At 44.9% G+C, this 13,050-nt stretch overlaps 1 protein-coding gene across 35 annotated transcripts in view; it reads right to left on the bottom strand.

Moving 5' to 3' along the window:
* DLG2 (discs large MAGUK scaffold protein 2) overlaps positions 1-13,050 on the bottom strand; it is a 902,142-nt gene that overhangs the window by 69,064 nt on the left and 820,028 nt on the right. For all 35 annotated transcript variants that reach the window (XM_083736268.1, XM_083736240.1, XM_083736269.1 and 32 more), the window contains one exon: positions 10,461-10,575. In XM_083736268.1, coding sequence (XP_083592394.1) covers positions 10,461-10,575 — 115 coding nt within the window. The remainder of the gene's footprint in view (positions 1-10,460; positions 10,576-13,050) is intronic.

Here is a 13,050-nt window from a genome sequence, read left to right as displayed (position 1 = left end):
GAGACGGTTGCCCAGACCTCTGCTGTGTTGGGTGCATATTTAAAAGTGGACCATCTGAAAACCCAGCTGTGTTATGAAAATGATATACAGGTGGTACATGACACCAGTCAAGCTTGCAAAAATATATCATTTGCCCGACAATAAATGTTGGAAATGTAAAGAAAATGAAGGTACATTCTTTCACCTTTGGTGGATGTGCCCAAGGATTAAGGCTTTCTGGGAGATGATCTATAATGAAATGAAAAAGGTATTTAAGTATACCTTTCTGAAGAAACCAGAGGCCTTCCTCCTGGGCATAGTCGGCCAATTGGTGCCAAAGAAGGATAGAGTTCTTTTCATGTATGCAACAACAGCAGCAAGAATACTTATTGCAAAGTATTGGAAGACACAAGATCTACCCACCATGGAAGAGTGGCAGATGAAGGTGATGGACTATATGGAATTGGCGGAAATGACTGGCAGAATCCGAGACCAGGGAGAAGAGTTGGTGGAAGAAGACTGGAAGAAATTTAAAGACTATTTGCAGAAACACTGTAAAATTAATGAATGTTAAAATGATGTTGGATTGAAAATAAGTGGTATTAGCACTTAGCATTAAGAATATGCAAAAATGAATCAATAACGGATGGAAATATAGAGTTATAATATGTTAAGAATAGAGTTAAGATAAATGAAAGAGGGTAAGGATTTGCTGATTTGATTATGTAAATGGGAATACAAGAAGGGGAGGTGTGAGGAGGTCAAAGAAACAAGCAAATGAGTTTAAAGTTATGAAAAATGGATTTGGTTTCTAAAAATTTTTTTCTATGTTGTATGTTGTATTTTTTATTTTTTTTATTTTTTCATGTATTTTTGTATTCTTGTTTTTGTAAAACTTTAATAAATATTTCATCTGAAAACCCAGCTGTGCATTAGTGCATTCTTATTAGGAATTGTAGGTACCGATATCCCAAAGGACCAGAAAAGACTTTTTATGTATGCCTCCAGACCAAAGGAAGGAGCACAATACCACAGTATTGAGTACTCTGTACAGTACTGTACAAGGGTAATACTCATGAAACTGAGCCCAGTTTTGTCTCTGGTCCCAACCACCACCAGCATGCAGCCCTTGGAAGGTTGCTCACATAGGATTGTGGCCCTTTCTCCTTGGGCAACCCCAGAAGTTGGACATGGGAGCAATCAGCCTCTCCCACTGATGCATTCCAGCAACTGGTATTCAGGGGCATTTTTGCCTCATACAGGCATCATGACTAGGAGCTGCTGGTTTTTATTCAGAAGAAAGAGACGCACTACTTTTACTCAGAATGTAACTCCATGGGACTTACTTCAAGGTTAAGTGTGCACAAAGGTGTTGCTCTCTCCCTTAACGGCTAAGGGAGCTGGGCATGTTTAGCCTGGAGAAGAGGAGGTTAAGGGGTGACATGATAGCCATGTTTAAATATATAAAAGGATGTCACATAGAGGAGGGAGAAAGGTTATTTTCTGCTGCTCCAGAGAAGCGGACACGGAGCAATGGATCCAAACTACAAGAAAGAAGATTCCACCTAAACATTAGGAAGAACTTCCTGACAGTAAGAGCTATTTGACAGAGTGGAATTTGCTGCCAAGGAGTGTGGTGGAGTCTCCTTCTTTGGAGGTCTTTAAGCAGAGGCTTGACAACCATATGTCAGGAGTGCTCTGATGGTGTTTCCTGCTTGGCAGGGGGTTGGACTCGATGGCCCTTGTGGTCTCTTCCAACTCTATGATTCTATGATTCTAAGATGTTGTTGGACTCCAAATCCCATCAGCCCCAGTAAGCATGGTCAATGGGTGTTGATAGAGGATACAGTGGTACCTCGGGTTACATACACTTCAGGTTACATACGCTTCAGGTTACAGACTCCGCTAACCCAGAAATAGTACCTCGGGTTAAGAATTTTGCTTTAGGATGAGAACAGAAATTGCACGCCGGCGGTGCAGTGGCAGCGGGAGGCCCCATTAGCTAAAGTGGTGCTTCAGGTTAAGAACACTTTCAGGTTAAGAACAGACCTCCAGAACGAATTACCGTATTTTTCGCTCTATAACACGCACCCGACCATAACATGCACGTAGTTTTTAGAGGAGGAAAATCTGTAGGCATGCCACCCGTAGGCATTCCCTCCATAACACGCACAGACATTTCCCCTTACTTTTTAGGAGGAAAAAAGTGAGTGTTATGGTGCAAAAAATACGGTAAGTTCATAACCCGAGGTACCACTGTATAGTTCAGAAACATCTGGCAAGCCAAAGGTTCCCCAGTAGTGGTATATATGTATGCACTCTTGCTCATTATCTATTTATTTTGAAGATTTGTACCCCGCAGGGATATGTTTTCAGTTTGGAATGGATTAAAAACACAGCTTTTCAATGCTTTTCTATGTATTTATCTGTAATATACGCATTTTCCATGCCCCCTTTATATAATATACATATTTATGTGCACCTTTTACATACCACCGTGCTGCAAAATTTGGAGAAGTGCGTAATCCAGGCATAGGGCAAACTCGGCCCTTCAGATGTTTTGGGACTACAACTCCCATTATCCCTGACCACTGGTCCTGTCAGCTAGGGATGATGGGAGTTGCAGTCCCAAAACATCTGGAGGGCCAAATTTGCCTATGCCTGGCGTAATCCAACCGTAAGCACATCTGGGAGCGTTGGGAAAGGCTGGGTTGCTAGAAAGAAGTGTGCTGAACAAGCTGATCTCCCATCTGTAGTGACACGGCCTGCCCTGTACACGCTAAGCTTAATTTGCTACTCTCAGGTGTGCTGCCCCAGTAAGTAAGATTCAGCAGCCAGCTCAGTTGGCTTCTCTGTACATGGAATTGTGTTGAGGATGGTTGTGGTTCTAGGAGCCATTCCAGTCCTGCATTCACGCACCCTGGGAGAACCACCTCTAATTTGTGAAGGATAGAGGTGCAGAGATGCTAACAGCCTGTGAAAAACGACAGAAAGAAGCCTCAAGTAGAGCCAAGGCAGAACAATGGAACCTCCAGGGAGTGGCTGAATTAGCTGCCTGGATATTGTGCCTTCATTATGAGCTTGGCGGCGACCCCGCCTCCCACAATAATGTCTATCACCTTGCTGAGTTTTTTTTTAAGCCTCCCTGCCACCCTTTTGCAGCCGTTGGCACTGATGGAAACTTCAGAAAAGCTGTTTGGAAAACTACACCCCGCTAACAAATGGAACATAAAAGAACGAGATGTGCTGTTTTGACGAAACATTTCCCACCGCTGACAACTTAGCCCCTTTGTTCTCTCTTGCCGGTGCTGCCAACTGTGTCCTAAGTGCATATTTAAAAGCAGGCCATCTGAAAACCCAGCTGTGCATTAGGCTCTTTAAATCTTTCAGGAACTTTGTGGCCGCAGCTACTGCCTTTTCACATTCTCCTCCTTTGGGTTGATTACTTTTATCCTTGCTGACGCTTCCCATCTGCAGGAGCCAGCAACTCACAAAGAAAACAGCCCCACCAGGGTACCAGAAAGTGGACAGCGACTCCACTAAAAGGCTATTACCTAATTTGAATGTCCTCCTAGCTTGGAACACGTCACTTGTGTGCTTCATCCGTCCCTTCTTCCACCCCCCCCCCCTGTCGCTGTTTCAGTATTTTAGAAGACAGGAGAACAAAAGAAACAGTGCCCATTATTTCTAAAAGCAAGGCTATTTTTTTTTAAAAAAACAAAATGTCTAAGCCCCGGAGTTCAAGCTGGTAGAAGCCAGATCAACTGCTTAAGGTTGCAGTTCAACATGCACTGACCTGGAAGAAAGTTCCATTGAATGCAGTGGGACTTACTTCTAGGTAAACATGTGCAAGATTTCTCTGTGGGATTCCGAACCACAGGCATAGCCAATGTGGTGCCCTCCAGAAATTGATGGACTACAACTCCCATCTTCTCTGGCCACTCTGGCAAGGGTTGATGGGAGTTGTAGTCCAGCAACAACTGCATTTGTAACAATGAACGAGTCTCATAGTGCTGAATTAGATGGAACAATGGCCTGACCCTTTATAGCCCAACATCATACGTTCAGTCTCCTAAAAATACTGTGGAACGTATAAAGCTTGAATGAAAAGGCCTCTGTAGCTTTGAGATTTCACACTAGGTCCCAACATATTTGGATGGGAGATATACCAAAATACCCACAAACCACCTTTTGTGTATCTGTGCCCAGGGACAAGTGGAAAATATTGTCCACCATGTTCTGAATGAGCCCTCCGGGTATAGAGTGGTATATAAATTCAATTAATGATGATGATGATGATGTATGTATAATTATTGTAAGGATTGGTTTCTCAAATGAATTTCCCAGAGAGTTTCCCCCTCCCCTTGAGTAACTGGAAGAAAACAGGTGTTTGTTGATGGGGGGGGGGGGAGGAATACAGTATATGTAAGGTTTCTACATTTGCCTTAGCAATCTGATGGATCTGACAAAATAACATGTGGTCTTCTTCGCTGAGGCCCACATTGGCTCAATTGTACTTCTATACTGTTTGTATTTCTGTGATGGCAAATGACTGTTTCAATGCCAAGCGGGGACAAGCTTATATTCAGAGATACTAGCATCATATGCGTAACCTGTTATATTCAAGTCTCCCGGTACCCGGCTAATTCTCTCCAAACCCAGGTGAGGTGTGTGTAACACAAAGCTTCTTGCTGTGATGTTGTCCCATGAACATTCTTTTGGGCCCAGGGACGTTATATGTACTTAGTTTCTGTCATTTGGCTTTCTATAATTTAATTCCCTGCTTTTCAATCAGTAAGACTCCCAGGTTGGCTCACTGGGCAATTAAAAATGTGCAAACAATAGAGCCAAAAACAAACAGCGCAAACACAGTACAGCAGCGCAGAAGACAAAAATAAAGCAAAGAGGAACTGAGCAGTGTGAGGGGAGAATAAAACAGAGCAGGGGGGGGGGAGGCTTTGTTTTCCCCAAAGATCTACCGTATTTTTTGTTCCATGATGCACTTTCCGCCTCCTAAAAAGTAAGGGTAAATGTGTGTGCATCTTATAGAGTGAATGCAGGAGGGAGGCTCTGCTCAGCACTCCCTTTACAGAGCTGCGTGGAGCGTGTGTGTGGCTCTTCGGGGCTTTTCCCCAAGGAGGGAGAAGGGCTGCCCTTCTCTCTGCCGCAGCTCTTGGGGGTGCCTTTCTCCCGCTGCTTGGGAGAGGCTGCACGTGGCTATCCCATAAGCCAGGACAGCAAGAGGCTATCCCAGAAGCCAGATCCCTCTTGCTGTTTTGGCTTCTGGGATTCAGAATATTTTTTTTTCTTATTTTCCTCCTCCAAAAACTAGGTGTGTCTTATGGTCTGGTGTGTCTTATAGAGCAAAAAATACGGTATGCCTTTCCCAATGCAAGGCAATGGAAAGATCTCCATTGCACCCCCAAAAAATACATGAGGAGAGGGAAGAGGTCCACCCTCACCAATGACCCTTGGGTGTTTGTGACATTTTCCCCATCTTAATCTTTCCTGGGGATTTATGCTATTTTTCCCCTTGGAAGGGGCTAACACAGGCTTCCTCAACCTTGGCCCTCCAGATGTTTTTGGCCTACAACTCCCATGATCCCTAGCTAGCAGGACCAGTGGTCAGGGATGATGGGAATTGTAGTCTCAAAACATCTGGAGGCCCAAGGTTGAGGAAGCCTGGGCTAATAGCAGCCCCGGAATGCAACTGTGCATGAATCCCTATAGAAAAAAGGAGGCAAACCAATCTCTTCCAGTTTTGCCCCAAGAAAAGCAGACCAAGTAATATGATTCTGTGTCAGTTGGTACTGCGCTCCAATAAAATTTGTAATAGTCTGTTGCAATCGCTGCGAAATGTTGGGATTGTTTGGTGTAATTCACTGCGTTCCCAGAGCCTGTATTCATGTGAATATTTTCTGACTGAAGTATCCACCAGCTGTTATTATAAACTGTGGCGGTAAGTCTATTTTAAGAAGTTTGCTAAGTGCATGTACCGCCGGCAGCGTTGTGTGGAATATGCGCTGTTCTGGAAAGGGAGTCAAATAGAAAGCTTCTAGCACCTGATTCCCAACAAAGTCACCCTCGTATCAACTTCTTTCATCTAAAATCCAGGCATCTTGTACCACGGTGGAAAGTTTTTCATTTGGGGCAATCTTAAGAATAACAATTTTCAAAATTCGAGGTGTTATCTTCTTAGGGACACAAATATTAGAGGAAGAGTGTGGCATAGTTCTTAGATTTTTAGACTAGCTCAGTGGTAGAGCACATGCTTTGCAAACAGAAAGTCCAAAGTTCAAATCCCGGCATATGCAGGTATTATTATTATTATTTAAATTTGTATACTCATAGGTCTCAGGGTGGTTCAAAGCACTTAACAGTCACTGCCAGCCAGTGTGTAGACAGTCGCTAATGACCGCTCCCCGCTTAAAACGGGGGGCACCCTTTGCGTGGCCGCGTGCAGCTCTGGATCTGGAGTGGCCCCATCAGCATAGGCTTTGCCTTCCCTCAGGTGGGATACCTGGAGGTCCCCGCCTACCCCAGTGAGTTGTCCAATCCCACCTGGGGGAAGCGTTGCCAGGGAAACCAGGCCAGGTAGGGGGAGGGATTACCTGCCCACACAATAGAGGGTGGATGTGATTGGGATGTCTATATATTTGGACCCAAAATCAGACACTTTTCTGGAAATTGGTAACTTCTGGCACTCACAAGGCTGTCACCCCCTTATCCTCACAAATTCCTCCTAACCTTCTGGTCTCATTCTTTCAATCTTTGTATGAGGACGCTGAACCTCTGTTATGGAATTATTTGGACCCTGAGCTTCTTGAAGAAGCCGGAGGTCAAAATCTAACAGGCTGTGTATCCCCCCTGGATTTACTACCTGATCTTTCCGTTTGCATTATTTGGCCCAGTCTACACACCCTTCAGAATATGATAGTAAAACAGATCATGCCACTCTAGAAATCACATTTCTGAACGCAAGGAGGGTTCACTTGACACCTTCATTGTACACCTTTAGGAGCCAGGTGAAAACGTTCCTCTTTGACTAAGCCTTGGGCTGATTAACATCCCACACCCTTTTAAATGTGTTTGTGGGAGGGGTGGCTGGAGGGAGGGGGTTATTGGTTTGGTTTGTTCTTGTTTTTCTATTGTATTTTGTGTTCCGATCATGTATTTTTATGCTGTGAGCTGCCCTGAGATCTAGGGATAAAGGGCAGTATATAGATTTAATAATAATAATAATAATAATAATAATAATAATAATAATAATAATAATAATAATAATTGCTATTAGTAAGAGTAGTAGTAGTAGTAAGAAAAGCAGCACAGCAAGAACCCATCTGGTGGAGAAACCTCCCACCCAATGCATTAGTTTTCTAATTGTAGGGAGTTATGGATGTATGTTCAAAAATGGCATCCTTCACTTGCAGTAAGTCTACGCTATTGCCTTTAGGGAGCCACCTTGTAATGCAGTTTGTGCAAGCAGACCTCAGAAACAAGATCAGGAGGTACCCTGTGGAGGTATCAAGGTCAGATTGCACGGCACATTGATAATAGGAAGGCTACCTAACCTTACAAGCGGTCTCTCCACTCCCATTATCCACAAGAGCTAGTAATCTGCTCTGATTCAAATGAAAGGCAAGGATCTCTAATTGCCACATTTAGCACCCTGTGTCAAATTTCAGTCCTTGCCTGAGAGGGAAGGAGAAAAGGCGCTGTCATTGGTGTCTGGTGCTCGTTGGGACCAGTAGGGTGGAAGGCAGGGAGCTCAACAATAACTGGAATCAGAATCAGTGACTACTGCAAATTTTGTCTCTTTCTTCCTCTCTGCTGAGATCCAATCTGCCTTGCATCTCTGGTACTTTCTCCAGAAGGAGCTGACCAGGTTTCTGATCACCTGCAACTTGCCTATCCTCTCACCAGTACCCCTCTGCAGTCCAAGACTCCCTCACCTATTGGATCTCTCATGCACACCTACAGTCTATACTGGAAACCACCGATCCAGTAAGGGGTTTGTGAGAAGTAATAAAACCACCCCCTTCCTCTATATCACATCGTGCAACAGATTTTAATGGGAAGCCAATCCTGGCTGAAAAGCAGAGTTCAAAAGAGACACATGCAATAAATAAATAAAAATGTGCCACATAGATCCAGAGATCAGAAGCAGAGTTAGCAGAACAAGCAGCATTGCAGGGATTCTCTCCTGGACACTACACAACTTATCTGTTCCTAGAGGCAACAATGCCCACCATTGCTGTACATCCCCCACAGCACTTTTGCATGCCCCCTCCATACAGCATCACTCAGCTATCAGTGCACCGACTGCCCCACTGATGTTTTGCAAGAACTGTGCCCTGTTAGTTCTCCTGACCCTTCGCATCCAGAAGAAACCAAATTGAGATCATTAAGCCATACGCCAAGGTGCAGTTTTTCCTCCCAGCGGGGCACCCTCATTTCCCTCTCCCTGTCATGCCGACATATTCTTAAGAGCCCATGCTTAATTGGATCTTTGTAAGGTCATCATCTGAGTTAGTTCCACCATGAGCAATCACCACTCCTAGGGGGTTGACAAATTGCCTTCCTCCAATTTGCAGTCTTCAAGATGGAGGTGGGGCGGAGAGCGGGGGAAATTGAGAAATGGACGTACTTAAGGAGGGGTTGGAGGGGGTGGCTGTTAAGAAAGACTGGGGGCTGCCTCCCTCCCGCTCATCAAAACTGCCCAGAGTTTGTGCATAAAGTGAGAGAACCATAAGGCCGTCAAAGCTCTTAATTCCTTTCTCTCAAAAGAACCTCTTTACACATACATAATTTTTCGTTCTGTGGAACTACACTAGCCCCTCTTGTATATGGTTACCAGATTTTTTTTCCAATGAATCCAGAGACACTTTTTAATTTTTTTTGAAGCTGAGTAGCAACAGGGAGTCAGCAGTGGGGATGGTGAGGCAAAAGACCCTGGGTCCAAGCACACATGCATATTGTATAAAGGTGCAAAGCCCTTTTTTCGCACCCTGTGAAACATAAATGCACAGAGTTTTTTTAAAATACTGGGCAACAGCCGTGCACCCGTGACTCCCGAGCCTTCCCCAATCTCCTTCCCCCTTTGATTTGACAGATCAGGGGAGTCACGGGTGGGCGGCTGTTGCCCAGGAGGGGCCAGCCTAGTAGTGCAGTTGGCTCTGGCTGGCTTCAGGAGCTGCTCGCTGCCCGCTGCCGTGGCGCAGGAAAAATGGTGGGTGCCATGGCAGCGAGCAGCTCCTGAAGCCAGCCAGAGCCAACTGCGCTAACAGGCTGGCTCCGGGCTGCTGAGGCTGCTGCTGCCACTGCCACGTTTCCCAGGGACAGATTTGTGATTTTGGGGACATTCTGGGGATGGAATTTGTCCTGGGACAGATTTGCAAATCCAGGGACCGTCCCTGGGAACCAGGGATGTCTGGTAACCCTACTCTTGTAGTGTGTGACAAATGCTATTCGGAAGCCCCCAGCTGTGGTGGTAGAATACATCAAGCGGGATTAGTGGCCACTGTAGAGCCTCTATGAGAATCCCAGCTGCTGGTGAACAGAAGCTGCCTCTGGCTGTAGAGGAGAAAATGGCAAGTAGCCACTAATAGCATCCATGAGTTTGCTCAATCCTCTTTCAAAGCCAACCAAGTTGGCGTTCATCACTGCCTCCTGAGGGAGTGCACCCCTCGTTTAGCTCTGCACCCCACCCTATGGCCTCTATTTACGATGGTTCTGGTTGCTGTGGGCTGAGAAGGAATTCTATCTGGGATGGAACCTGGGATCTTGGCATTTTGCCTTATTCATAGCATTCTGTCCTCATCTTATGCACAGTGTTCCATCATATCATAACTGGTTCTGGTGGTGCATTAGCCAAGGGCTATAACTAGTGGGTGAGCTCCCTGTATGCCCTTAAGAGTCCTTGGGATTAAGGGCTGGTGGGTCAGCCAATCTCAGGACCAGCACACAGCTATGTTCCCAGGTTGCAGGTGACAGGCAGGTGGAGAACTCCACACCACTGGTTGTCCTAAATACAAAGGTCTGACTCCCTATAAGTCAGCTTCCTGCATTCCTACGATCTCGGCGCATGGGCAGATCTATAAGCAAAGAAGCACTCCTTCTTTGGGTTCCCAAGCCATTTAGGAAAAACACAATCATGCTGTTTGCCACTGTCATATGAAGAGCACTGCAGGATCAGACCAAAGGCCCATGCTCTCTCCTACTATGACCAACCAGCTGCTTACTGAACGTTCACAAGCACTCTTGGAAGTGAAACAGCACTCTTCTGTTTAAACATACTGCCTCTAATACTGGAAGTAGTATATATTATAAGTCACTTTGGGATGCTTCATGGAAAACGATGATGATGATGAAGCCATCGTGGCTAATAGCCTTTGACAACCTCATTCTTCATCAATTCAATTCTCTAGTTCCATTTTCTCTGCTGATTTTTTTTGGGTCATTTTGTCATATTGCATCCCTACCTGACATAAAGGGAACGTTTCTGATTGGTTCGCAGGGAGCCCGATCCAGAACTCATGCTGTGATTCATCATCTGTTCACGCAGGTCATGGATTTTGGCCTCAAATCGAGCGTACTCTGAAAAATAATGCAAATACATCAATCAATTAATGAACCCTTTGCAATCACCAGCTCATCATCACACACACCCCTTTTTCTTTTAGTGAGACTGATTAAACATGGAAGACTATGATCATGATAAGGTCGGACCACTTGCCAAGAATCTGGGCCAATTGATCAGTCTGCATATTTAAGGTCATTAAGAAGAATGTGAACAGTCCACCACATTTAAAAACAAAATAGATATACAAAGTTGCTAAACAGCAATTGCCATGAAAAGAAAGGCTAACTAAAACCTCCAGCAAAATATCACACTGGAATTGGCTAGACACATGATAAAAGCTGTGTAACGGCAAAGGCTCTGAAGTTTAATGGACTAATCAATTAAGTGATGCAATGAATCAAGACCTAATCACATATTAAGCTGTAATCACAAATGAAGATCTGACATCAATTAAATATAGCGACGGCAGCAAGCAATGATTCCAGCATTCAGTGCGGGGGAAAGAACACAAGAACATAAGAAGCTCCCTGCTGAATGAGGCCAGTTGCCCATCTAGTTCAGCATCCATGAAAATCTGCTGTTTCTGCCCATTCACAGCCCCCATCTCCAGCCTATTGCTACCTTAATTGATTCAGTCTCTAGCTCCAAGGCTCAGGAAAGAGGCAGAAAGGCTGGATGCTCTCTCTGTCTCCCCTCCTAAATATTTGCTTTGTACACCCACGAAACACCCCCGTCTGGGGCTAAAGGGAGCCTAAAGGAGTGCGTGGTTGCACTCAGCTTGTGAGCCTCTGGCAAGACTGGCCTACCTAGGCTGGCTGTTGCGGAAAGGTGGGAGAAATATATAGGCGTGTATTGTCTGAGAAGCTTCTGGTGGTTATGAAGCCATCACTGATTCACACTTCACTTCTATGAAGCCCCACCTAGTTGTGGGGCAGCCCCATGTAGTAAGGAGCTACAGCCTTCCTCAAAGTCTTTGCTATTCCCATTTCCGAAGCCTGCTAGTGCAACCAGCGCATACAAAGATTATGTGGTCCGTTGCAGGCAAAACAGTCCAAATGTGAAATTGATGGAGGACCATTGTTGCAACATCTACTTTGCATTTTCTTCAGGATCACTTCTGCAGTAAAAGAAAGCCAAACGGGCAGCCACTACATCCAATCGAAATAACTTTCTTGTGCCAGCCGTTGGCCGTGACAAATTTGAATAAAAAAGAACACAAGCAAAAGGGGTGTCGCACTACATATAATGCTCTTTATTTAGATCTCTGTGTCTCCCTTACAGTTCAATGCTATATTGCCCAGGGTCATCTTTCTGATTTTTTTTGGCCATCAAAGAAAAAAAATGGTGACTTTATGAGCCACTGAAGTGTTTACATTGCTAAGAAGCCATAGGACCTTTCCTGTACGGAGAATGGTAAGCCTTCTGTGTCCAATGTATAGTGGGCAATGTAGTGCAAGATGTCTTCCACCTGTGGTTGCTCACATATACAGAGTCTGTCTTCGTACAGTACCCTGTTATATTGTCCATCTAGGATGCCAGAGGGAATAGCTTGAAAACGCAACTCAGTAAAAGTGAATCTAAGTGAGGCTGGCTGGAGATTTGACAGCCACTACAGAAAGTCTCTGTGTCTTCATATTTTCTTCCTTATCATATTAGGTAACATTCCCTGACATCACACTGACTAAATGACCGCAGGAAAGAACCAAAGTGGAGAAATTAAGTAACTTACACACTCTACCTAATTAAATGCGCAAATTATGTTGTCATTACATTATTCCAACCCATTCATTTCAATGAAAAGGCAATGCAATGCATATTGGGGTGGGCGGGTGGTGGAGATGGAAGCCGTGATCAACTACATATCATTTGCAGACCAAAAGCAACTGCGGGAAATACCGATCGAATTTGCTGCACTGATTTCCGTTCCGGACATAGGACATGGGAGGTATAAGCAAACATCAGCAATTTTTGTTTCTGCTTTCGTCGCAATCCTTTGACCTCTCCATCTGCAGGTTCCCCATCACTTCCCTGCTACATGGAGTGGCGTATCCACTGGCCCCACCCTGGTCCCACTAGCCTGGAGATGTACTAAGTCAGTACAGTGGTACCTTGGTTCCCGAACAGCTTAGGTGTCAAAGAGGGACAGAGGCCAGTGTTGCCCACAGCACCCCTGACCATCATTCAAGACACCCCAAGGTACCATGGCACACTAGTTGAAAACCACTGCATTAGCCCATAACTGGCAAAATTTGACCACCACAATTGCAACTGCGTCCCTGTGGCTTTGTTCTAAGCTACACTATTTCAATGATTTCGAATTCCTATTCTCCCCAGCCCCCTACTTTTTCACCATCTGCAGCATTTCCAGGTTCAGATGGCAGCTCCAGATCTCTGTCCACAAATCTCCTATGTAACGTATCACGTAAGAACATTTTTATTTGAAGGCTCATGAAGAGAGTACTCTTGAGCATGTACTGATAGACTGCCCT

This window comes from Podarcis gaigeae (assembly GCF_964106915.1).
Source record: "Podarcis gaigeae genome assembly, chromosome: 4".
NCBI classification, from domain to species: Eukaryota; Metazoa; Chordata; class Lepidosauria; order Squamata; family Lacertidae; genus Podarcis; species Podarcis gaigeae.
Note: the sequence above shows the minus strand (reverse complement) of the source record. Positions and strands in the feature narration are given on the sequence as shown.